Raw genomic sequence first — 22971 nt, forward strand, 5'->3', positions numbered from 1 at the left:
GTGCACTAATGCGCTGTCCAACCAAGTTTCTACCTGGCCACTCCGAAAAAAGACGTGTTTATAACCATGTATTGGCTCTGCTACCTTAAAACCTCAAGCAAATTCTACACTTCATTAAATAACCCAAAGCTCTCGAAAGAGCTTGCAAAAATTGCCGACGCCGACCGTGTTTCAAGTCAGCGTGGCGGGGTATTGGGAAAAGTTTTCAATTAGCAATAATCGCGCCTCGGATAAACCTCATTGGCTACGATACTGCCACTGCGCAAAGCTGGTTTGTTGAGGCCGGCCCCGTTCCCTCTTAAGTTACGCGGCCGTACCTCAACGCCATGGGAACATTCAAATACTTAAATCAACACATCCACTAAAAAAATAATTTTCATGTTGTCATATAATACAATAAAGATTTTACGAAACATATTTTAATAATTTAATGAAACCGATAGTTAATTACTCGATTAATTGGATGAGGAGATATGTTAACATTGTCCGTGCCTCTTCCCGCGTGTGCCGCTGGACGGGAGGTGATGACTGGTGCTTGGGGACGTCATCGGTATACAACACGTGACTTCGAAGTGGTGTCCTGTTAATGTGCAAATAAAGTTAAGAGTGCGATAATTTATGCGAGGCTTTGTGATACCGGGGATATTTTTGGTTGAGAAGCTAAATAATATTTACCTTTTAATTATTCAGAAATCGGCTGTTCCCTTATACTTTTGGTTGTAAGGGGCCGTCCATAAATGACGTCACGCACCTAGGGGGGGGGGGGTCAGACATTCGTGACAATGTGTGACGGGCGGGGGGGCTTGAGAAATGTGACAGTCACGTAAAAATGCGCAACTTTAAATAAATATAGACAACACGTTCTACTTAATTAAAGATACTTTTTGATAAATGTTTTCTCCTACAACATTAGAGTGAAGCGGCACATTAAATACGCACTAGAATTACAATAGTTTAAAGCGATTTGAAGCATATTTTATTGGGGGGGAGGGGGCAGAGCTTTGTGACAATATTTGAGGGGGGGTCTGACTTTTCGTGACGCCGTGTGACGGGGGGCGGAGGTCCATAATCGCGTGACGTCATTTATGGACGGCCCCGAAAGAGAAAGGGGCAGAGCTTACAGATATTGAACTTTGCTGATGATTTGATGGAATCAAACACGGGGAACAGAAAACAATTCTACACTTCATTAAACAAGCCAAAGCTCTCGAAAGAGCTTGCAAAAATTGCCGACGCCGACTGTGTTTCAAGTCAGCGTGGCGGGGTATTGGGAAAAGTTTTCAATTAGCAATAATCGCGCCTCGGATAAACCTCATTGGCTACGATACTGCCACTGCGCAAAGCTGGTTTGTTGAGGCCGGCCCGTTCCCTCTTAAGTCACGCGGTCCTACCTCAACGCCATGGGGTCATTCAAATACTAAAATAAACACATCCACTAGAAAAACATTTGATTTGCTTATGTAATACAATAAGGATTTTACTAAATATATTTGAATAATTTAATGAAACCGATAGTCAATTACTCGATTAATTGGACGAGGAGATATGTTAACATTGTCCGTGCCTCTTCTCGCGTGTGCCGCTGGACGGGAGGTGATGGTTGGTGCTTGGGGACGTCATCGGTAGACAACACGTGACTTGGAAGTGGTGTCCTGTTAAAGCGCAAATAAGGTTTAAAGTGCGATAATTTACGCGAGGCTTTGTGATACCTTGGATTTTATTGTTTGAAAAGTAAAATTATTTTTCCGTTTAAATTATTCAGAAATCGGCTGTTCCATTATACTTTTGGTTGTAAGTGGAATAACAAATGCAAGAAGTCAGTGATACCTTTTTCTATAGCTTAAAATTTAATGGTAGTTTTCCAATAATTAGAAATACCGTCACCTTATTGGTTGACAACGGGCTAATCAATCTGTTGTTATCTGGCTGCTCTAAGAGGCATTCTGGTCCTACTGCGACACGCGCACACTGCCCCCCTTCTCACAACCCCCACCCCATGTGCCAGGGGGAGGGGCGGGGCTAGACACCAATGGGCGGGGCCTAAATGATAATGGGCGGGGCCTAAAAAGGAAAGGCGCGGGGGTGGAAGAAGCAGAAACAACTGGGCCTGATCATTGTTTATTACGAAGGGGCAGGGTATCAGGAGAAATGGGCATAGCTTGCGGCAATTGAACTTGGCTGTTGATTTCATGGAAAGAGTACAGCATAACTATAGTGCCGGCGAAGCAGCCATGGGCTGACTAGTTAACTTTATTGGGTGCAAAGCAGTTTGAGAGATTCGGTCTGTGACCTCTGGCTTGGCAGTCCAGTGCAACATTATACAGGTAGGAACAACAGGTTCCACACTGCCCACCGTGCATATGGGGAGGGGAGGGTGGGGGTGAGAGGGGTGGGGCTGGGTGGAGAGGGGAGGGTGGGGAGGGGCTGGGTGGGGAGGGTGGGGAGGGGCTGGGTGTGGAGGGGAGGGTGGGGAGGGGCTGGGTGGGGAGGGTGGGGCTGGGTGGGGGGTGGGAGGGGTGGGGCTGGGTGGGAAGGGGCGGGGCTGGGTGAGGAGGGGCTGGTCACCCCGCGGTGCCCTTATAAAACTCAACGTTTAACCTACACACTACACTATACACGACATTATACAGGTCGGAACAACAGGTTCCACACTGTCCACCAGGGATTATTTGTCTGGCGTGCACTAATGCGCTGTCCAACCAAGTTTCTACCTGGCCACTCCGAAAAAAACGTGTTTATAACCATGTATTGGCTCTGCTACCTTAAAACCTCAAGCAAATTCTACACTTCATTAAATAACCCAAAGCTCTCGAAAGAGCTTGCAAAAATTGCCGACGCCGACTGTGTTTCAAGTCAGCGTGGCGGGGTATTGGGAAAAGTTTTCAATTAGCAATAATCGCGCCTCGGATAAACCTCATTGGCTACGATACTGCCACTGCGCAAAGCTGGTTTGTTGAGGCCGGCCCCGTTCCCTCTTAAGTTACGCGGCCATACCTCAACGCCATGGGAACATTCAAATACTTAAATCAACACATCCACTAAAAAAATAATTTTCATGTTGTCATATAATACAATAAAGATTTTACGAAACATATTTTAATAATTTAATGAAACCGATAGTTAATTACTCGATTAATTGGATGAGGAGATATGTTAACATTGTCCGTGCCTCTTCCCGCGTGTGCCGCTGGACGGGAGGTGATGACTGGTGCTTGGGGACGTCATCGGTATACAACACGTGACTTCGAAGTGGTGTCCTGTTAAAGTGCAAATAAAGTTAAGAGTGCGATAATTTATGCGAGGCTTTGTGATACCGGGGATATTTTTGGTTGAGAAGCTAAATAATATTTACCTTTTAATTATTCAGAAATCGGCTGTTCCCTTATACTTTTGGTTGTAAGGGGCCGTCCATAAAAGACGTCACGCACCTAGGGGGGGGGGGGGGTCAGACATTCGTAACAATGTGTGACGGGCGGGGGGGCTTGAGAAATGTGACAGTCACGTAAAAATGCGCAACTTTAAATAAATATAGACAACACGTTCTACTTAATTAAAGATACTTTTTGATAAATGTTTTCTCCTACAACATCAGAGTGAAGCGGCACATTAAATACGCACTAGAATGACAATAGTTTAAAGCGATTTGAAGCATGTTTTATTGGGGGGGGGAGAGGGGGCAGAGCTTTGTGACAATATTTGAGGGGGGTCTGACTTTTCGTGACGCCGTGTGACGGGGGGCGGAGGTCCAAAATCGCGTGACGTCATTTATGGACTGCCCCGAAAGAGAAAGGGGCAGAGCTTATAGATATTGAACTTTGCTGATGATTTGATGGAATCAAACACGGGGAACAGAAAACAATTCTACACTTCATTAAACAAGCCAAAGCTCTCGAAAGAGCTTGCAAAAATTGCCGACGCCGACTGTGTTTCAAGTCAGCGTGGCGGGGTATTGGGAAAAGTTTTCAATTAGCAATAATCGCGCCTCGGATAAACCTCATTGGCTACGATACTGCCACTGCGCAAAGCTGGTTTGTTGAGGCCGGCCCGTTCCCTCTTAAGTCACGCGGTCCTACCTCAACGCCATGGGGTCATTCAAATACTAAAATAAACACATCCACTAGAAAAACATTTGATTTGCTTATGTAATACAATAAGGATTTTACTAAATATATTTGAATAATTTAATGAAACCGATAGTCAATTACTCGATTAATTGGACGAGGAGATATGTTAACATTGTCCGTGCCTCTTCTCGCGTGTGCCGCTGGACGGGAGGTGATGGTTGGTGCTTGGGGACGTCATCGGTAGACAACACGTGACTTGGAAGTGGTGTCCTGTTAAAGCGCAAATAAGGTTTAAAGTGCGATAATTTACGCGAGGCTTTGTGATACCTTGGATTTTATTGTTTGAAAAGTAAAATTATTTTTCCGTTTAAATTATTCAGAAATCGGCTGTTCCATTATACTTTTGGTTGCAAGTGGAATAACAAATGCAAGAAGTCAGTGATACCTTTTTCTATAGCTTAAAATTTAATGGTAGTTTTCCAATAATTAGAAATACCGTCACCTTATTGGTTGACAACGGGCTAATCAATCTGTTGTTATCTGGCTGCTCTAAGAGGCATTCTGGTCCTACTGCGACACGCGCACACTGCCCCCCTTCTCACAACCCCCACCCCATGTGCCAGGGGGAGGGGCGGGGCTAGACACCAATGGGCGGGGCCTAAATGATAATGGGCGGGGCCTAAAAAGGAAAGGCGCGGGGGTGGAAGAAGCAGAAACAACTGGGCCTGATCATTGTTTATTACGAAGGGGCAGGGTATAAGGAGAAAGGGGCATAGCTTGCGGAAATTGAACTTGGCTGTTGATTTCATGGAAAGAGTACAGCATAACTATAGTGCCGGCGAAGCAGCCATGGGCTGACTAGTTAACTTTATTGGGTGCAAAGCAGTTTGAGAGATTCGGTCTGTGACCTCTGGCTTGGCAGTCCAGTGCAACATTATACAGGTAGGAACAACAGGTTCCACACTGCCCACCGTGCATATGGGGAGGGGAGGGTGGGGGTGAGAGGGGTGGGGCTGGGTGGAGAGGGGGAGGGTGGGGAGGGGCTGGGTGGGGAGGGTGGGGAGGGGCTGGGTGTGGAGGGGAGGGTGGGGAGGGGGCTGGGGTGGGGAGGGTGGGTGGGGCTGGGTGGGGGGTGGGAGGGGTGGGGCTGGGTGGGAAGGGGCGGGGCTGGGTGAGGAGGGGCTGGTCACCCCGCGGTGCCCTTATAAAACTCAACGTTTAACCTACACACTACACTATACACGACATTATACAGGTCGGAACAACAGGTTCCACACTGTCCACCAGGGATTATTTGTCTGGCGTGCACTAATGCGCTGTCCAACCAAGTTTCTACCTGGCCACTCCGAAAAAAACGTGTTTATAACCATGTATTGGCTCTGCTACCTTAAAAACCTCAAGCAAATTCTACACTTCATTAAATAACCCAAAGCTCTCGAAAGAGCTTGCAAAAATTGCCGACGCCGACTGTGTTTCAAGTCAGCGTGGCGGGGTATTGGGAAAAGTTTTCAATTAGCAATAATCGCGCCTCGGATAAACCTCATTGGCTACGATACTGCCACTGCGCAAAGCTGGTTTGTTGAGGCCGGCCCCGTTCCCTCTTAAGTTACGCGGCCGTACCTCAACGCCATGGGAACATTCAAATACTTAAATCAACACATCCACTAAAAAAATAATTTTCATGTTGTCATATAATACAATAAAGATTTTACGAAACATATTTTAATAATTTAATGAAACCGATAGTTAATTACTCGATTAATTGGATGAGGAGATATGTTAACATTGTCCGTGCCTCTTCCCGCGTGTGCCGCTGGACGGGAGGTGATGACTGGTGCTTGGGGACGTCATCGGTATACAACACGTGACTTCGAAGTGGTGTCCTGTTAAAGTGCAAATAAAGTTAAGAGTGCGATAATTTATGCGAGGCTTTGTGATACCGGGGATATTTTTGGTTGAGAAGCTAAATAATATTTACCTTTTAATTATTCAGAAATCGGCTGTTCCCTTATACTTTTGGTTGTAAGGGGCCGTCCATAAATGACGTCACGCACCTAGGGGGGGGGGTCAGACATTCGTAACAATGTGTGACGGGCGGGGGGGCTTGAGAAATGTGACAGTCACGTAAAAATGCGCAACTTTAAATAAATATAGACAACACGTTCTACTTAATTAAATCGACTTTTAATAAATGTTTTCTCCTACAGCATCAGTGATGCGGCACATTAAATACACACTACAATGACAATAGCTTAAATCGATTTGAAGCATGTTTTATTTGGGGGGGGGGCAGAGCTTTGTGACGTCATATTTGAGGGTGGGTCTGACTTTCTGTGACGCCGTGTGACGGGGGGGCGGAGGTCCAAAATCGCGTGACGTCATTTATGGACGGCCCCGAAGGAGAAAGGGGCAGAGCTTACAGATATTGAAATTCTTGGTTCTTTCGGTAAAGTCACGTGGAAGGGAAATAATAAAATAATAATAAAAACATAATAAAATAATTCTCACGACGTTTCGGCCACAACTCAAACAGTCGTCGTCGTGAGAATCATTTTATTATGTTTTATTTTATTATTTCCCTTTTACGTGACTACCGAACGAACCAAGAAGATGAATCCCTGCGTTCACGAAAGCTTTAAATCGAAATTTGCTGTTGATTTCATGGAATAAAAGTATGGAATCATATACGTGGGACAGAATACAATTCTACACTTCATTATACAACCCAAAACTCCCGAAAGAGCTTGCAAAAATTGCCGACGCCGACTGTGTTTCAAGTCAGCGTGGCGGGGTATTGGGAAAAGTTTTCAATTAGCAATAATCGCGCCTCGGATAAACCTCATTGGCTACGATACTGCCACTGCGCAAAGCTGGTTTGTTGAGGCCGGCCCCGTTCCCTCTTAAGTCACGCGGCCCTACCTCAACGCCATGGGATCATGCAAGTACTAAAACTAACACATCCACAAAAAAAAATTAATTTGCTTATATATCACGAAAAGATGTTACTATATGCCTCAATATTTGAAGGAACGTCAGTTACTCGACTATTTGGATGATGAGAAATGTTTACATTTGGGGTATTTCTTCCGGCGTGTGCCGCTGGACGGGAGGTGATGGCTGGGGCTTGCTGACGTCATCGGTATACAACACGTGACTTCGAAGTGGTGTCCGCCTATATATTTTTAAGTGGTCCACGCATACGGAAACTCTTTTTTAAACCAATTGTAGCGTGTAGTGTGAGAGTTTGACGGTATATATATCGCGTATGTATTATATCCTGTTAAATCGCAAATAATATTAGACCATTGCTCTTGTCTCATAAATTACCCCTTTCTCAATCAATGAAATAAGCCTATTTCCCCCTGGCAAATGAACACTCGCAATCTATCGCATAAATTATCCCGCTCTCAACCAATGAAATAAGCCCATTGCCTTTGGCTCATAAATTATGCCGCTCTCAACCAATGAAATATTGCCATTGCCTTTGGCTCATAAATTATGCCACTCTCAACCAATGAAATAAGCCCATTGCCTTTGACTCATAAATTATGCCGCTCTCAACCAATGAAATATTGCCATTGCCTATGTTTCATAAATTATGCCGCTCTCAACCAATGAAATAAGCCCATTTCCCCCTGGCAGAGGATCGCGTGCAATCTGTCGCATAAATTAAATTATGAGGCGCTCTCCGCCAATCAGACGCGGGCTTCTCTCAGGCGTCAGTGAGGGGGGGGAGGGGCTGAGGGTGTTCTTGGTCCTCGGCTCGTGAGTTGACCTTCATTGCTTGGGCAAAGATGTTCTCCCGCGTCTCGCTGCACGTCTTCCAGCCGCAATGGTGAGAGTCCCCGGCGGTGTTTAGATCGGCGTCGCGCGCCGGGCGAAGAGCGAGCTTCGGCTCCTCGTTCGTGGGGGTTTTTTTGTTTGTTTTTAAAGTTGCGGAGCGCTTTGCCACCGGTTTAAGCACTAAAGCCTTCGCGGGTAGGCCGCGAGCCGCCGTTCAGATTTGGTAGACGCGATGGGCGGAAGCTCGCAGCGGGTTGGTGCGTTTGGCACACGTGATGCTCATTGGACCAATAGCAAGCGAGGCACGAGTCCGAGGTTGCTTAAGCGTGGTTGGAAATGTAAAGAGCGCTTCGGGACACGTTTAACGATTTGTACTAATTAGGGGAACTTTTAATCCGTATTAAAATTTAAACAATCGAACTACGGCTACATCGTTGTCCGGCAGCAGCACTTGTTTGCAATTGTCACACTTTGCGTGCGGTTGGGTTGATTCAAGCGTTGAGGTTACATTGACTTTGCCCTCACGTCAAGGGGACTTGAGCTTAGTGGTGATAAGGCACTCAACTTGCCGGGATCTACAAACTATAGCGAACCATTCTCAATCCACTGCTGGATGAAGACGCGCCCCCCCCCTCGTCGTGTCAGTCATGGGGTCGTTCGAACATACTTCACCGCGCTGGTCAGTGCGGGTAAGTCAAGGTGGGGAGGGGTGGGTCGGAGATCTGGGCCCCGGGGAGATGTCACACGCCACTCGATGTTAGTTGGCCGGGGAATCTGAAGTCGGGTGGCTGACACAGATTAATGACCCCCGGTGATTATTCAGTTGCCATTGTCTCAGTGGAGGGGACGTGATCGGAAACCGAAATAATAAGATGAGACGTAATAATAGGGGTTATCCCCTTTTTTCTGGCAACAAAACTGAAACCTTTTAACAAAGATTCATGTTACTGCATTAACCACAATACTTGCCGTCAAAATGCAAAAAAAAACTCCAAATGATAATACATGCATTGTCCTTGAAACTGATTGGTCCACACCAGAGACAGCTTTCTTTTGAGCCTCGACCCAATTGGTGCTCGACCAGAGGACGCCAAAAGGCGCACAGCTCAAAGACAATTCACTATCAAAGTAACGAGGGCTCGGGGTGAGCATCTACATCATTAGACCTCCTTTGCCAGTACCAAAATATAATAATACAAAAGGGAAAAACCCTATTATTATATTTTGGTACTGGCAAAGGAGGTATAATAATACTATTAACAAAGGGGAAAAACCCTATTATTATATTTTGATACTGGCAAATGAGGTCTAATGATGAAGATGAGACATGTTTTTGTTCGAATTCGGTCAAACGCACAACAACACCCAACAACAACAAAAACCCCCCACAATATTTCAAGAGCCCGCAATGCATTGTGCGGAGAATACGAGACGGCGGTGTGGTCCTTAATTAAAATCACGATCACGAAGCCCGCAGTCTTTGAAGAGCCGCACGCGGCTCATGAGTCGTAAGTTGCCGACCCCTGCGGGCTGTCGGATATTGAGCAATGTCAGGCGTCTGTTCGTGTGTCCTTCAGTGGTGGGGAGCGGTAGTGTAGCGCTTAGCGCTGAGCTGCGCTAAGAACCCGGCCACCCGGGTTTCGATTCCCGCTCACGGCCAACACCGGTGACGATTAATGATCTGAACCGGTACTGGGCCTCCCCTAGGTCGACTCGGCCCCAAGTGAGTACCCGGTGCAGTGTGTAAACATCGCCGCTACAGTCTGTTAAGGCTACACGGGGGATCTTTGTGTCCTTCAGGGGGTTATTGGTAATGCAATCTGGGGTTGGGGTGTTCATAGTTACTTTGATCAGGAATTTTGCTCGATTCAAATCCAGGCTCAAGACGTCAATATTTTCCACTGCCCATCTTTCCGAAAAAAAAAATGCCGCCGTCTCTGCCTAGCGTCTTGAAACGTGGTCGCATCTAGACGCTTTACAGTAATGGCATTGTCCAATGCAGTGCAATACGATTGCAAATTACGTGCGGTGTCTGCATAAAACGAATGAGCCGTGCGAGTAAAGATGCGTGCTTGTGTGCGCTCGTTGCAGTGGCCAAGTCAGGAGCATGGCTACCCTGAAGGACAGTAAGTACAGCTTTGCACGTCATACATTGACTTTGTCGTCGTCATTGGCCTCAGCAGCAGCCCTGTTCCAGCCACTGTTGGATGAGGAATTCCCCATACCATTTGTCACTGTTACCATCGGCCATGGTTCGGCCACTGCTGGATGAAGGTCTTCCCACGCTATGTTATTATCATCGGTCATGCTCTGTCCGCTGTTGGATGAGGAATTCCCCATGCCATTTGTCACTGTTACCATCGGCCATGGTTCGGCCACTGCTGGATGAAGGTCTTCCCACGCTATGTTAGTATCATCGGTCATGCTCTGTCCGTTGTTGGATGAGGAATTCCCCATACCATTTGTCACTGTTACCATCGGCCATGGTTCGGCCACTGCTGGATGAAGGTCTTCCCACGCTATGTTATTATCATCAGTCATGCTCTAGCCGCTGATGGATGAAAGTCACCGCACGACGGTGTGGCAGAGAGAAAAGACACACACACCGGTGTGCCGAAGTGGTAACTCATTGACACGTTTTGTTCACGTGGCAGCCTTTATTATAATTGGCTGTGTTGGCTTTCTGACACGATTGCATTCATGCGATCTGACCAAAAAAAAAAAAACAATGTTCGTGAAAGCCCACGCGTTAAATTCTGGTCCCTTGGTCACACGTGGTTAAGAAAAATAAACTGACGTTAACCGAACGTAAATTATTTCTGCATTTGTGGCCATTTATAGTTAAAACATTTTGCATACATGTAAAATATACTTTAAGAAAAGAAATGGCTTTGAAACCAAGTAGCGCATTAAGATGGAGTCAATATCGAGATGAACATCATGCAATTTCAATTATATTGTTCCACACGTGGGTTGCGCTTTTGTAAAACAAATGTATGAAGCTCATGAACGGTTGCCATGCTAGTAGTGAAAGAAGAGAGATAAGGAGACGACTGATTGCATGTGCGTTGTTACTCATGCACCCCCCACCTTGTTACCCAGTCTCCCTTCGCCTGAAGTCCATCAAGAACATACAGAAGATCACCAAGTCCATGAAGATGGTGTCTGCCGCAAAGTATGCTCGTGCAGAGCGGGAACTTAAGCCGGCACGTGCGTACGGCCAGGGTGCCCTTGGTGAGTGAGTAGCAGAATCACACACCCACACACAAACACGTACGTATGTACAGTGAACCCTCCGTTAATGGACAAATGATGTACTTTGAGCACTAAATCCACACCCGACAGCACCCAAACTATTGATAATTTAGTAATGATCATTATAAAATATTGTAATGCTTTTCATAGTAGAAAAATCAAACCGTAATAATACCTCTACATTAATAATACAGTACAGTATTGTAACACCATACCAACCTGTTCTGTTGAAACTCTCCAAGCGTCAAGCAATAACTGTTCACCTTTGTCGTGTTGTTACATCTACGACACTGTACTGTAAAATATTTTTAAAGACCAAAGTACTGTAAATGTATTGTACAACTAATTTTCCAACTTTTATTCGTCCGATTTTGACCTATTTAAAAATAAAAACACGTAGTGTAATTATTATTTGGTTCTTTCGGTTAAGTCACGTCTAAAGATAAAATAATAAATTAAATTAAATAATAGAATACGACGTTTCGATTGCAACGTCGTATTCTATTATTTAATTTAATTTATTATTTTATCTTTAGACGTGACTTAACCGAAAGAACCAAATAATAATTCCTGCAGTCACGAAAGTTCTAAAATTAACGTAGTGTAATAAATACTGTACACATTAAGGGGAAGAAGCGAATATTGACCGGACTGATTTCCCCATTACCGGAGTTAGTTCGTTGTTTGGGGCACCCGTCATAAAGGACGTCAACGCAGGCGCTAAGTGGTTACGTTCACGCGTCCCGGGTGATGGAAGAGACTCGCTTCCGCGCGTTTCTGCACCGGCTGAATTTGTTTGACGCCGTTGCTCCGAATTGCACAGCCCTGTACGAGAAGGCGGATATCAAAGCGCCGGAGGAGAAGCCCAAGCATGTGATCGTGGCCATGTCGTCGGACCGTGGCCTCTGTGGGGCCATCCACTCCAACATCTCCAAGGCCATCAAGCTCCAGATCGGTGACCTCACCTCCAAGGGCAAAGACGTCATGGTGGTGTCAATTGGCGACAAAGTGCGCGGCATCCTGCAGAGGTGTTTTATTTGGCTTATTTTTGCGGCGAATGCGGCGTTTGTCATCGTTTTTCTGCAAAGTTGATGCATTTTGTGAACGAGTAGCAGCATAGTTTACAAATACGCGTTTAATTTTTTCCACGGGTCAATTAAGATGCTTTTGGTTTTCTTGGCATTTTCATAATATTTGCTCGGTTTTATTCTAGTTATGCTACTGGTGTCATGTCATAAGACAAAGACATTTATATTTAAGTGTGTCACAACAACTCTGCAGATGTGTGTATATCAACATCTGTAGGTGTGTAGGTGTTAGTGATGATGTTAGGATTTAAAATCTTGGGATTTTTTTTTAGGACTTGCATATTTTTGTGGGATTTTTTGGGTCATGAGCATGATGTAATAATTGAAAGCGCAAACACACCACTGGCATCGCCCAAATGCCAAGCGACAGCCACGTTTGGCGGAAGCGATGTAATAAGAGTGACGTGTCCCGTGACGTCATACTTTCCGTGTCCTTCGTAAAAAAATCCGTTCAGATAAACTTTTGTCTAGGGCTAATTTTCTATTATATTCCGATTGATGAGCCGATACTCATGAACACACATCTAGTTTGCGCGTGTGTATAAACATCCTCGGTATTTCTTTGGACGAGTATCAACACCTGTACGCCCGCGTGTACGTGTCCATTGTCCGTGCAGGACCCACGGCAAGCACCTGTACATGACTTTCCGTGAGGTGGGAAAGAAGCCGCCCTCTTTCGCCGACGCCAGCTTCATCGCCAAGGAGCTGCTCGACTGCGGCTTCGAGTTCGACCAGGGGACCCTGTTCTTCAACCGCTTCCGGTGAGCGCCGGAAGGGGAGATAACATCGAGCGTAGATACACCGCAATCTGCGTTGCACGAATTCCATTCTTCTCAACATCCCCCCCCCCTCCCCCGAGTGTGAAACTTCTTCGCTTCGGGGGTAACACTGGGGTCTTTCTGCCGTGTGGCAGCTCGAACGCTTGCGTCCGCTTGTACGCTGTGCGTAATTTTGCGCTGTGTTTGCTTACTTCTTTTTAGGTCAGTGGTGTCGTACAAGACCGAGAATAAGCCCATCTATTCTCTGGAGACCATTTCCAACTCTGGTAAGAGGTCAGGAGGTTAATAGGATCGATGTTGGTGGTGGTGGTGGAATTTGTGAGCATTTGTGACAGAGCCGGGCTCTCCCAACGATTAGAGGAGTCGATTCTTCTACCGATGATCGTTTCAATTACTCGACCGATCCGCATGAAAAGAGTCGCAGATACGAAATTTTCACCTTTTCTCAACCTGTGTGCCGCTGGACGGGAGGTGATGGGCCGGGCTTCATTTCGGTCGCGTCACGCTGGGGGGGGGGGGGGATTTTCCCGCCTCCGAGAGGCAGGTTGTGGGTGCGGGCCACCGTTTTCCAAGGTGGCCTGGTGATTGAAGACAAAGATGGAAGGATATCAATTTGTCGTTGATGAATCGACTTAATCAACTCATCGCACGACCTCTAATTGGGACGCATGCCAGCGCGGTAGTCTTAGTGTGACTTTACTGGATAAATACAGGGTATCATTATACACAGTGTAACAAAACAATATATATATTTTTTTTTTTCCTGGGTTGTTAGTGTTATTTCCTAATTGCTTATGCCTCAAAAGTGCAGGAAATGAATTTTGCTATTGTGACCAGGACAGTGCTATTTTGAAATTTGCCTATTTTCAATGAGAAAACGTGGTGTGCGTTTGTGTCACGTAAAGTTCTGATCACAAAAGCAAAGTTTGTGGGAAATAATAGCCATTTTCTATATTTTTGAGGCATGACAATTAGAAAATAACACTTACTACCCAGGAACAAAAATCGTGCTACATAGTGAATTATCAGCTGCGTACTAAGCGGCTGACTCATCTGTATTTATATTTATACGTTTGTCCAGCAAGACTCTCGTAAAGATGATGCAATTTGAAGAAAACTTTAGGTAAAGTTTGTGTAGCTATTGGGGACTCGCCCCTAGGAAAAAACAACTCTGAAATCGATTTAAAGGGGTTAGTGTCCAAAACTTGTCGCAAAAAAAACAACCCAAAAAAGATTTCTCCTTGATGCCATTATCACACTTCGCGATGCCACACGTCAAGCGTCACGTGATGCCACCGCCTTGCGCAGCTTGAAACATAACATCGTTATCGCTAATTCTGCGAGTTCATATAAATGCTGATGTAAATACAGAGCAACAACTACAATTTCACATTCGGGTGGTCGAGCACAAATAACCACGGCAGGAGTCGTGGAGTGTATCATCGCCGTGATGTCTCCTTCGTATCTGTGGATCGGGCATCGTGACATTATATGTTAAACACTGCCGAGGGCAAGCGCGCGTTGAAAAGGCCTTCCGTGATCCATGCGTTTGCGTTTATCTTTCTTCCCCGTTTTAAATCGTTTCTCCGCCGTTCCTTCGCCCGCTGACCGCCAAAACGACGCTGTCGCACCGCAGAGAGCATGACCATCTACGATGACATCGACGCGGACGTGTTGCGCAACTACCAGGAGTTTGCGCTCGTAAACCTTGTCTACTACACCATGAAGGAGTCGGCCTGCAGCGAGCAGAGCTCCCGCATGTCCGCCATGGACAGCGCCAGCAACAACGCCTGTGAGTAGTGTCCCCTTCGCGTTTCCGTGTCCTCCTCCTGCGTCTCCTTGACCCCACCCCACGTCTTCGTGTTCCAACCACACGTCTCTGTGTGTGTGTGTCCCCCGGCGTTGTGGTGGGTAAATCGTGGTTGTGGTATAACAGCGGTTGTGGTATAACCAGCAGTTGTGGTTTAACTGCCATTGTGGTATAACCACGGTTGTGGATTAAGCGCAGTTGTAGAGTAACCGGGGGTTGTGATTTCACCGTGGCTCTTTAACCGTGGTTGTGATACAACCGGCAGTTGTGGTGCAACCGCGTCTGTGGGTTAACCGCGGTCGTGGTTGTTTCCTGTCGCCCGTCCACAGCGGAGATGATCGACAAGCTGACTCTGACGTTCAACCGCACGCGCCAGGCTGTCATCACTAAGGAGCTCATCGAGATCATCTCTGGCGCTGCCGCCCTGTAAGCCACACCCAGCGGCATTGGCTTGTCTTGCCGGTCTCTGTCTTCTTTGTTTGCGTGGGGAGTAGCAGCGTAGCGGATAGCGCACTGCACTACGAACCCGGCGACCCTGGTTTGATTCCCGCTCACGGTTGACACCAGTGACGAATATCTGAACTGGTCCTGGGCCTCCCCTAGGTTTATTTGGCCTCAAATGAGTACCTGGTGCGGTGTATAAACATCGCCACTGGGGAGACAAAGGTGGCCGGGCTGTGCCGGCCTTCATAGGTGCTCGCCAACAGCACTTGCCTCAACAGTCTATTAAGGCTATACGGGAGATCTTTGTCTTTGTATTGTTAGTACTGCCCGGCCCATATACGCTGTGCGCATTGGGCATTGTACCTCTCATTGTTGGACTTTTCTCAGTGATAATTGTCACTTATATTTGTCCGTCTCTTTTGAGCTTACTAATTTGTAATGGGTCCCATTTCACGTTGTGTTTCTCACCTGTACTTTTGTGTTTTCTTACGTGTCATTTACGTAATTCGTTTCCTTTGTACTGTCTTCCCTGTGTGCGCTCTGCAATGTGCGTTTCTCATTCATACTTTCCAAACCCCTGTCATGTCGACCGTTTGCGTACCGACTCGTCTAATTATCTGTCTCGCTTGCAATGTCTTGTGTGTTCTGCCTGCCTTGTTTGTGTGTTTGCGTGTCCCGTGAATTCTGTTTCCAATTGTACCGCCCGTCCTTCGTGTGCCCCCGTGAGTGTCGAGTTATCAGTATGATCCATCTCGTTTGTACTCTCTCATTTGTAATGCCTCGTTTGTATTGGCCCATCTCTTGGACAATAATTTTCATCGGAATCCTCGTGAATATCCAAACACGTCTACGTACGCGTCTCAAATTCTTGTTTGTTAACTCGATTTAACACGCTTTTGACAGCATGGCATGGGTTTTCCCCCTCCGAGTGCTCCGTGTTTTCTCCCACACATATAAACACTAAGTAATTGGCTGAAAACATGTTGACATAGAGAGGGCAACAGATCTTGGCCAATTTTCGGTAGCACCGATTCATCGCCTGGCTGCTGCCGCCGCCGCATTCCTCGGCTATTGCGAGAAATGGAATTTGAATGAACGGCGACGCTGCACACACAACTCAAGAACTGTTACAGTACGTTGCATATCTCGTGTTTTCTCATATCTGAATCAATGCATGTCTCTTATTAATGCCTCTTGCATGCGTAACACGTGGCTTTTTTCTTCCAATCTAATCAGCACATAGAAGTTGAGAGGCCATCGATAAAGGTGCCTTTTACGTTTGATGTCGCACTGTCAGTTTTTACCAAACCCTCAGAGCGATAGGCGGCGCGCTGCAGAAAAGCGTCGCATGAAACACCGCTCTTGAGATACGGTCATTTAACCCTTTACCGTTCAGATGATGTCTGCAAGTTGCGGGGGGGGGGCGTGGGTGTCACGTCCACCACTGAATCTCGGAAACGTGCAAGCGGCTCTGGGTTAATCTTACTTAGGCGTAGTAGCGCCGTGGTTTTGAAAGGCATTGTGCTCACCACAGAACCGTAGCGACGCGAACACTGCACTCTCTACGATGGCTAACGCCAAAACTGTGCCACACGCCCTCTCGCATGGTCTAGTGGGAGCCTCGGCACCGATAAAGTTACTTTTGATTTTCGATCGAAACGGAACCCGAAGAAATTTTTTTTATATCATCACGCACGTCATCGGAATGGGGAAAGGGTTAAGACGGTGTGGAAAATTGGGTTGGATCGCGTAAGTATAAATGTGTCGTATTCTGACAAATCGCCCGATGATGTTGGATGTAATTACCAGCGAAACGTCGTACTACTCAAATTGTAAACGTTGTGGATTTACTCTGCAACACACCGGTGGGCTGAAGTAGTAACTAATTGCCACGTTTTGTTTACGTGACAACCTTACTGGCTGTGTCGCATAGTGGAGGGTTACGACACATTTATACGTACGCGATCTAACCCAAACTTCTGATAAAATGTATGTCGGCCAACATCTCAATATGTACGTGAGCGGATTCGTACGGATTTGCGTATTAACTCAACCGCACTTATACTCTTTGGTTCTTTCGATAAAGTCAGGTAGGTATAAATTAAAATAAATCGCGACGTTTCGATCGCAACACAAGCAAGCGGTCGTCCTCAGGCGGATAAAAAAATATAATCCAGCAGTTCCGCTTGTGTTACGATCGAAACGTCGTGATCAATTGTATTTTCTACCTCCGTGACTTTACCGAAAGAACCAAAGAGTATGGATTCCTGCAGTCACGAAAGCTTCAAATCTAGATTTAACCGCGCTGGTTTTAAATTCTAATTTCCTTGCTCGTTCATTGGCTGCTGTCCATTCGTCCGAGCGTCAGGGACTCCGTTTACCCGCGTGGCCGCAAACGTGTCGGCAGGGACTCCCCGGTTACTTTAATGAGCAACAATTAAAAACAGACGACCGAGGTCTATGTCTTCACCCTCCCCGCCCCCCCCAAACTACAAGTTTAAAAGATAATTTAATTGCAAGGTTATCCATTCACACTGCCGGTGTACGCGCACGCTTGTGTGTCTGTTTGGGGTGGCGCATGGGGAGGGGTAGTTTAGCGGTTAGCGCGCTGCACTACGAACCTGGCGACCCGGGTTCGATTCCCGCTCATGGCAAACACCAGTGACGCTTATTTGAACCGGTCCTGGGCCTTTCCTAGGTCGACTCAGCCTCAAATGAGTACCTGGTGCGGTGTGTAAACATCGCCGCTAGGGAGACAAAGGCGGCCGGGCGTGGTGCTGGCCACCCACCCCCTCGTGTACCGCTCTGGCCTTCATAGGTGCTCGCTAACAGCACTTGCCCCTACAGTCTGTTAAGGCTATACGGGGGATCTTTGTCTTTTTGGGGTGGCGCAGTGGTTAGTGCGCTGGGCTCCGAACCCGTCGCCGCGAGTTTGATTCCCGCTCACGGCCAACACCAGTGACGATTATCTCAATCGGTCATGGGCCTCCCCTAGGCCGACTCTGCCTGAAATGAGTACCTGGGGCAGTGTATAAACAATCGCTACTCGGGGAGAAAGGCGGCCTGGCGTGGTGGTGGTGGTGGCGGCGGCCACCCCCCACCCCCTCGTGTGCCGTGCCGGCCTTCATATGTGCTCGCTAACAGCACACGCCCACTAGTCTGTTCAGGCTACACGGGGGATCTTTGTTTTTGTTTTGGACGAAATTTTCAATATTTTTAAGGGATTTTTTTTGCCGGTTTCAAAATGATGAAAAAGAAGAATAGGCTATAATACAAATGTTAAAATTGTAATAGTCAAAACATTTATTTGCGTGCATTACCACAAGCGTGTGAGGTCAATGCAGGCTTGATACCTTGTAATTGGTGTCGATTTGGTGTTTTAATATCTTAACGCTGGTATAGTTTGCCGGAAATGGCAAACCCTGTTCTTTTTTTTTTCATAATTAAAAATATCGTACATTCCTTGGCAGTCTGTCTCGTAGTGAGTTCAAACGTTTTAAGTAATTAACTGCGTGCTTTGGATATATATGCATAGTTATGTAGTTCGGAATGAAGTTGCCTTGTTTGTAGTTATTTAGTTTGTTATTTTAATAATGTATTCTTGCACCCAAACAATCGCAGACATTTCACAATCACTGCTTTTTGTCTCTAGTTTGTTGTCCTTCCTTCCGCACCTCCGATTAGCACGGTTGGATACGTACGGTGCGAAAGAAATTCAGCATACAGTCGTACCTCGGTATACGACTGCTTTGAAATACGTCGAATTTGGTATACGTCGTGTTTTGACGAGAGAAAAAATGTCTTGGGATACGACGTCTTGCTTGGGATACGGCCGCTTGCTAGAACTTGTATGGGTCGGGATGAGTCACTGCGTACCCGCGTAGACCCCACTCACGACTGAGACAAAGCGCCGCTCCTCAGTCAGCCTGTACGGTAGATCTCGTTCAGTGCACAACCCTTGCTAGAACTCTCTGTGAATTTTCAGAGAGTTCCGGAAAGAGCATTTTAATATTGTGCACTGTGTAACTCTGATACACAAAGCCTGGCAGGAAGTTTTCTATAAGACCATGAGGGTCAAGCGATGTTAAATTTTATTTTTATTTATTTTTATTTTTTTATGCATTTATTTTAATTTATGTATGCATTTTAGTAATAAGTAGTGTCTAAATTAGTTTATACAACCCCATTAATGTATAATATGCCATATAAAATATAATTTCTTATACTCTGGAACGGATTATTTCCTTTCCATTTATTTTTTGTGGGAATAAAAATTAACCCGTAAAAACAACGTTTTTCACTATAAATCCTTTATATGCGTGGCATCGGTTTTATTTTATTATTCATTTCTGTTTTTCTTGAGTAAGAGTTTCATTTTTATCACATTGGTATTTTAAATAAAATATGAAAACATTTTTTTCCTAAAAAGTGGAAAATTTTGGAAAAAAATTTTCACGAAAATAAATTGTCACGCACAATGAGTCTGTGTGCAAAATGTCAGCTCGATTTGATCACGGGAAGTGGGTTAAAAAACGACCGAAAGATTTGCATGGTCGTAAGCGCGCAAGCAAGCAAGCAAGTGAACTTTATATAAAGGATTTAAAAATTAGTTTGGTCTACGTCATGTTCGGTACAAGTCCTACCTTCTGGAACGAATTAACGACGTATACCGAGATTCCACTGTACAATCTTAATTTGGAGCTTTCGTGACTGCAGGAATTACTCTTTGGTTCTTTCGGTAAAGTCACATATAAAGATAAAATAATAAATTAAATACTAGCATACGACGTTTCGATTGCAAAACAAGCAATCATCATCGGGTATAAATGAAATAGAAACACAAATCTAGTTTCTGACTCTCTGTTGTATTGCATTCCATTTCTCAGTATACTAGATTTGTGTTTCTATTTCATTTATACCTGATAATGATTGCTTGTGTTGCAATAGAAACGTCGTATGCTAGTATTTAATTTATTATTTTATCTTTATACGTGACTTTACCACTGTACACACGTACACAATCGCCAACATCCCAACTGACCAGCCTTATCGTGAGACTGTCTTTGATGAATCGTAGACTCATTTATCATCAGAATAATTGGATATCCTTTATGGCTAAAATCACCCCCCCCCCCCCCCAGTTGCATCAGATCCCAGAAGCTAAGCAGGGTTCTTGGCCTGTATAACGCCGTGTGTGGGCTACCACCGTGCATCAACCTGGGCCCACGCGGGGTGCGGGTCAGAATCCGAATCTTGATTTGGACTGTAAGAATCTAATCAGCTGTGAAGTTCTTGTTTCTCCACAATAGTCCAGTGGGGGCGCGTTGGACAATTACAACAACAGCAAACAATACGAAGAACAAGAGGAGTGCACAGTATGGGAAAGCTAAGGAAGTGTATAAATATAGATGAAAATAAACTTTAAACGTGCACATCGTCAGCTCGTGGAACTTGTGGCCCACATTGGGGCAGTGTAGCAGAATCCCTTTGCACCGTACCTCTGTTCCCGCGTCTTCGCTTCCTGCCCTCGTTAACATGCTCCGATCCGCACCGGTGAAGTATGGTCAAACAATGGCACAAATAGCCAATCTCAATGACGAGAAAAAAAGTCTGTTAAAAGTTAAATTTATCGTAATTGAGTGATCGTCCCAGCTGTGGGGTTGGTGCCTTGATACGGCCTGTTCCGTGCGTGTGCTTGCAGATAACACACCTCCCCCCGCCGCCGGATGGCGCCTGGAGAAGTTGGAATCGCTGCATCCTGGGTGTCGTGCAGAGCCTGCGGAGGAACCATCGTGTTGTTGTTGTCGACTTACTTTTGCACACACCCACAACAACAACCACCACCGTATTGATTGTTGACTTACGTGGCCAACACCCATGCAATAGCGGTGTGTGTCCTGATAATAAACACATTGGCAGCACTAGAGCGTATCGTTGGGTCTAACGTGTGGTTCTGTACTGCAACAAATAAAAACCTATTGCCCTCATGAAATGTTCACCTTTTGGATGGTATGGCTTTAATACAATTCTGTTGTGTTCACACACACTTATGCGTTTTCACTTTTCCCCCAAAGCTTAATACCACTTTGTGTGCCGTGCCGGCCATAATAGGTGCTGCTACTATCAGCACTTGCCCCAACAGCCTGTTAGAGGCTAAACGGGGAACATTTGTCTTTGTAATAATAATGTTCAACTTGTAATGCTGTGCCACCACCAATGCACAATTTGTCCAGCCCAAGCCGACAATGCCTGTGACATTGGCAGGCAATCTATCCCAGGTTTCAACCAGCATCGCGTCTCATCTGACAAGGTGGGTGCATACAGTGTGACTTGGGTGCAGACGGCGAGGGAAGCGTCTGCAAGATGCCATCGTGGCCAGAGCAACTCTTGGTGGCACATACTCTTAGGTTTTTTTCTGTAAAGTCACGTAGGTAAAAAATAAAATGAAAATTAATAAAAGAAATAAAATAAGTGATTTAATATTTTATTTCTATTTTATTAATTTTATTTTTTACCGATGTGACTTTACCGAAAAAACCTAAAGAGTATGAATCCTTGCAGTCACGAAAGCTTCAAATCTTGATGGCACTTTACACGAGTCTGGTTTTCTACGTGAATTTGTTCCCCCTGTGCAAGTCTGCAAATCAATCGTGACCACGCTGAAGTCCATCCACTCGCTGCACTTGAGAGACCCATTCCTGTCACGGTTTGTGCGACCGAGAATCTGATTGAACCCAGGGTTGTGGCAATGCCAAACCTCTGGCTTGCCCGGAAAGGAAATATTTCTGTAAAACTCCGATGGACGCACAACTTGTTTTAATGCTAAAATCGGACAGTCTCTTGGATTTTAAAGCCCTTCGAAAAGAAAGATGCACCGTAAACTGTTTCCCGGTGTCAACGTTACACAGACCTGCACACACCCACAACAACAGCCGCTGCTGTTCACGGCGCCTGTGCCAGCCCAAGTGCACTCTGAGACCACGTGAAGTTTCAAAGGCTCGCTGACAGGAGGTCGCCGGATTGATCCAGGGAACCGTGGGATGATTTTGAGATTACTGGCAGATGCACCAGCTGTGCTGCCCCCTACCGTGCCAACTTGCTGTATTGTTTGACACGTAGGCTTTCGCGACCAATATTCATAATCAACGTTTTTGGGTTTAGATCGCGTTATTTATAAATGTGTCGTAACCCTCCACCACCCGACACGGCCAATCGGAAAAAAAGTGTCACGTTGAAAAAAGACATAGTTCACTGCTTAAGCCCACCGGTGTGTTGAAGCGTGAAACCACAAAAATAATTGCTGTATTGTATCAGCCCGGCGCGCCACACGTTGTTGTGAGCGTCGTTCCTCCGCCCTCCGTTGTTGCTGGCGGGCGACTGCCTCCAACTGCCCAGTAGCAGCGTCCTTCACGAGCCTCCTCCACAGAGGCCGATCTTGACATCGCTGGTAGCAATCTCCGGCAAGTCCACTCGGCTCCACATCCTCCCATACCGCATCAGCTCCATCTCTTCTCCAGCCCGTGTGGTGCCCGTTTAGCCTCTTCCCTCTATCCGGCTAAACAAGCTGCTTGGATACGCTGCTGCAGCAGTAGACACACACACGGACACGCTCGCATACACAAGCGTGGACAAAACGCTGAAGGATAATAAGACGGACCCCCAACTTTAATATACGGATGGAAAGGTGCGTAATTTATCTGTATAAATGAAGACTTTAATCTGTTAGTCTCAATAATTTCTAGGGTACT

The 22971-nt window shown here is 46.0% G+C and overlaps 1 protein-coding gene and 6 non-coding genes across 9 annotated transcripts; 1 reads left to right on the forward strand and 6 right to left on the reverse strand.

Annotated features, from left to right (window-relative positions):
• Nucleotides 1–129: 129 nt before the first annotated feature.
• On the reverse strand, nt 130–270 carry LOC144947381 (U4 spliceosomal RNA). The gene has a single exon (XR_013640039.1). It is a non-coding gene; the product is annotated as a U4 spliceosomal RNA (small nuclear RNA).
• Nucleotides 271–1204: 934 nt separating this feature from the next.
• Nucleotides 1205–1345, reverse strand: LOC144947407 (U4 spliceosomal RNA). The gene has a single exon (XR_013640062.1). It is a non-coding gene; the product is annotated as a U4 spliceosomal RNA (small nuclear RNA).
• Nucleotides 1346–2806: 1461 nt separating this feature from the next.
• LOC144947378 (U4 spliceosomal RNA) lies at nt 2807–2947 on the reverse strand. Its single transcript, XR_013640036.1, has one exon. It is a non-coding gene; the product is annotated as a U4 spliceosomal RNA (small nuclear RNA).
• Nucleotides 2948–3886: 939 nt separating this feature from the next.
• Nucleotides 3887–4027, reverse strand: LOC144947379 (U4 spliceosomal RNA). Its single transcript, XR_013640037.1, has one exon. It is a non-coding gene; the product is annotated as a U4 spliceosomal RNA (small nuclear RNA).
• A 1469-nt stretch (nt 4028–5496) lies between these two features.
• Nucleotides 5497–5637, reverse strand: LOC144947380 (U4 spliceosomal RNA). The gene has a single exon (XR_013640038.1). It is a non-coding gene; the product is annotated as a U4 spliceosomal RNA (small nuclear RNA).
• A 1158-nt stretch (nt 5638–6795) lies between these two features.
• LOC144947386 (U4 spliceosomal RNA) lies at nt 6796–6936 on the reverse strand. The gene has a single exon (XR_013640044.1). It is a non-coding gene; the product is annotated as a U4 spliceosomal RNA (small nuclear RNA).
• An 850-nt stretch (nt 6937–7786) lies between these two features.
• ATP5F1C (ATP synthase F1 subunit gamma) lies at nt 7787–21215 on the forward strand. Of its 3 annotated transcripts, XM_078876601.1 has the most exons (10): nt 7787–7899; nt 9939–9973; nt 10950–11081; nt 11926–12130; nt 12808–12951; nt 13171–13235; nt 14606–14761; nt 15109–15205; nt 16460–16489; nt 20925–21215. In XM_078876601.1, exons 1-9 carry the CDS (start codon nt 7859–7861, stop codon nt 16464–16466), a joined length of 882 nt encoding a protein of 293 aa, XP_078732727.1. In that variant the 5' UTR covers nt 7787–7858; the 3' UTR covers nt 16467–16489; nt 20925–21215. The 3 variants fall into 3 exon arrangements, with proteins under 3 accessions (XP_078732727.1, XP_078732728.1, XP_078732729.1); XM_078876602.1 differs by lacking the exon at nt 16460–16489; XM_078876603.1 differs by lacking the exons at nt 16460–16489; nt 20925–21215 and having other exon boundaries at nt 15109–15209.
• The last annotated feature ends 1756 nt before the right edge of the window (nt 21216–22971 follow it).

Source organism: Lampetra fluviatilis, chromosome 44 (genome assembly GCF_964198595.1).
Source record: "Lampetra fluviatilis chromosome 44, kcLamFluv1.1, whole genome shotgun sequence".
In the NCBI taxonomy this organism is placed as follows: Eukaryota; Metazoa; Chordata; class Hyperoartia; order Petromyzontiformes; family Petromyzontidae; genus Lampetra; species Lampetra fluviatilis.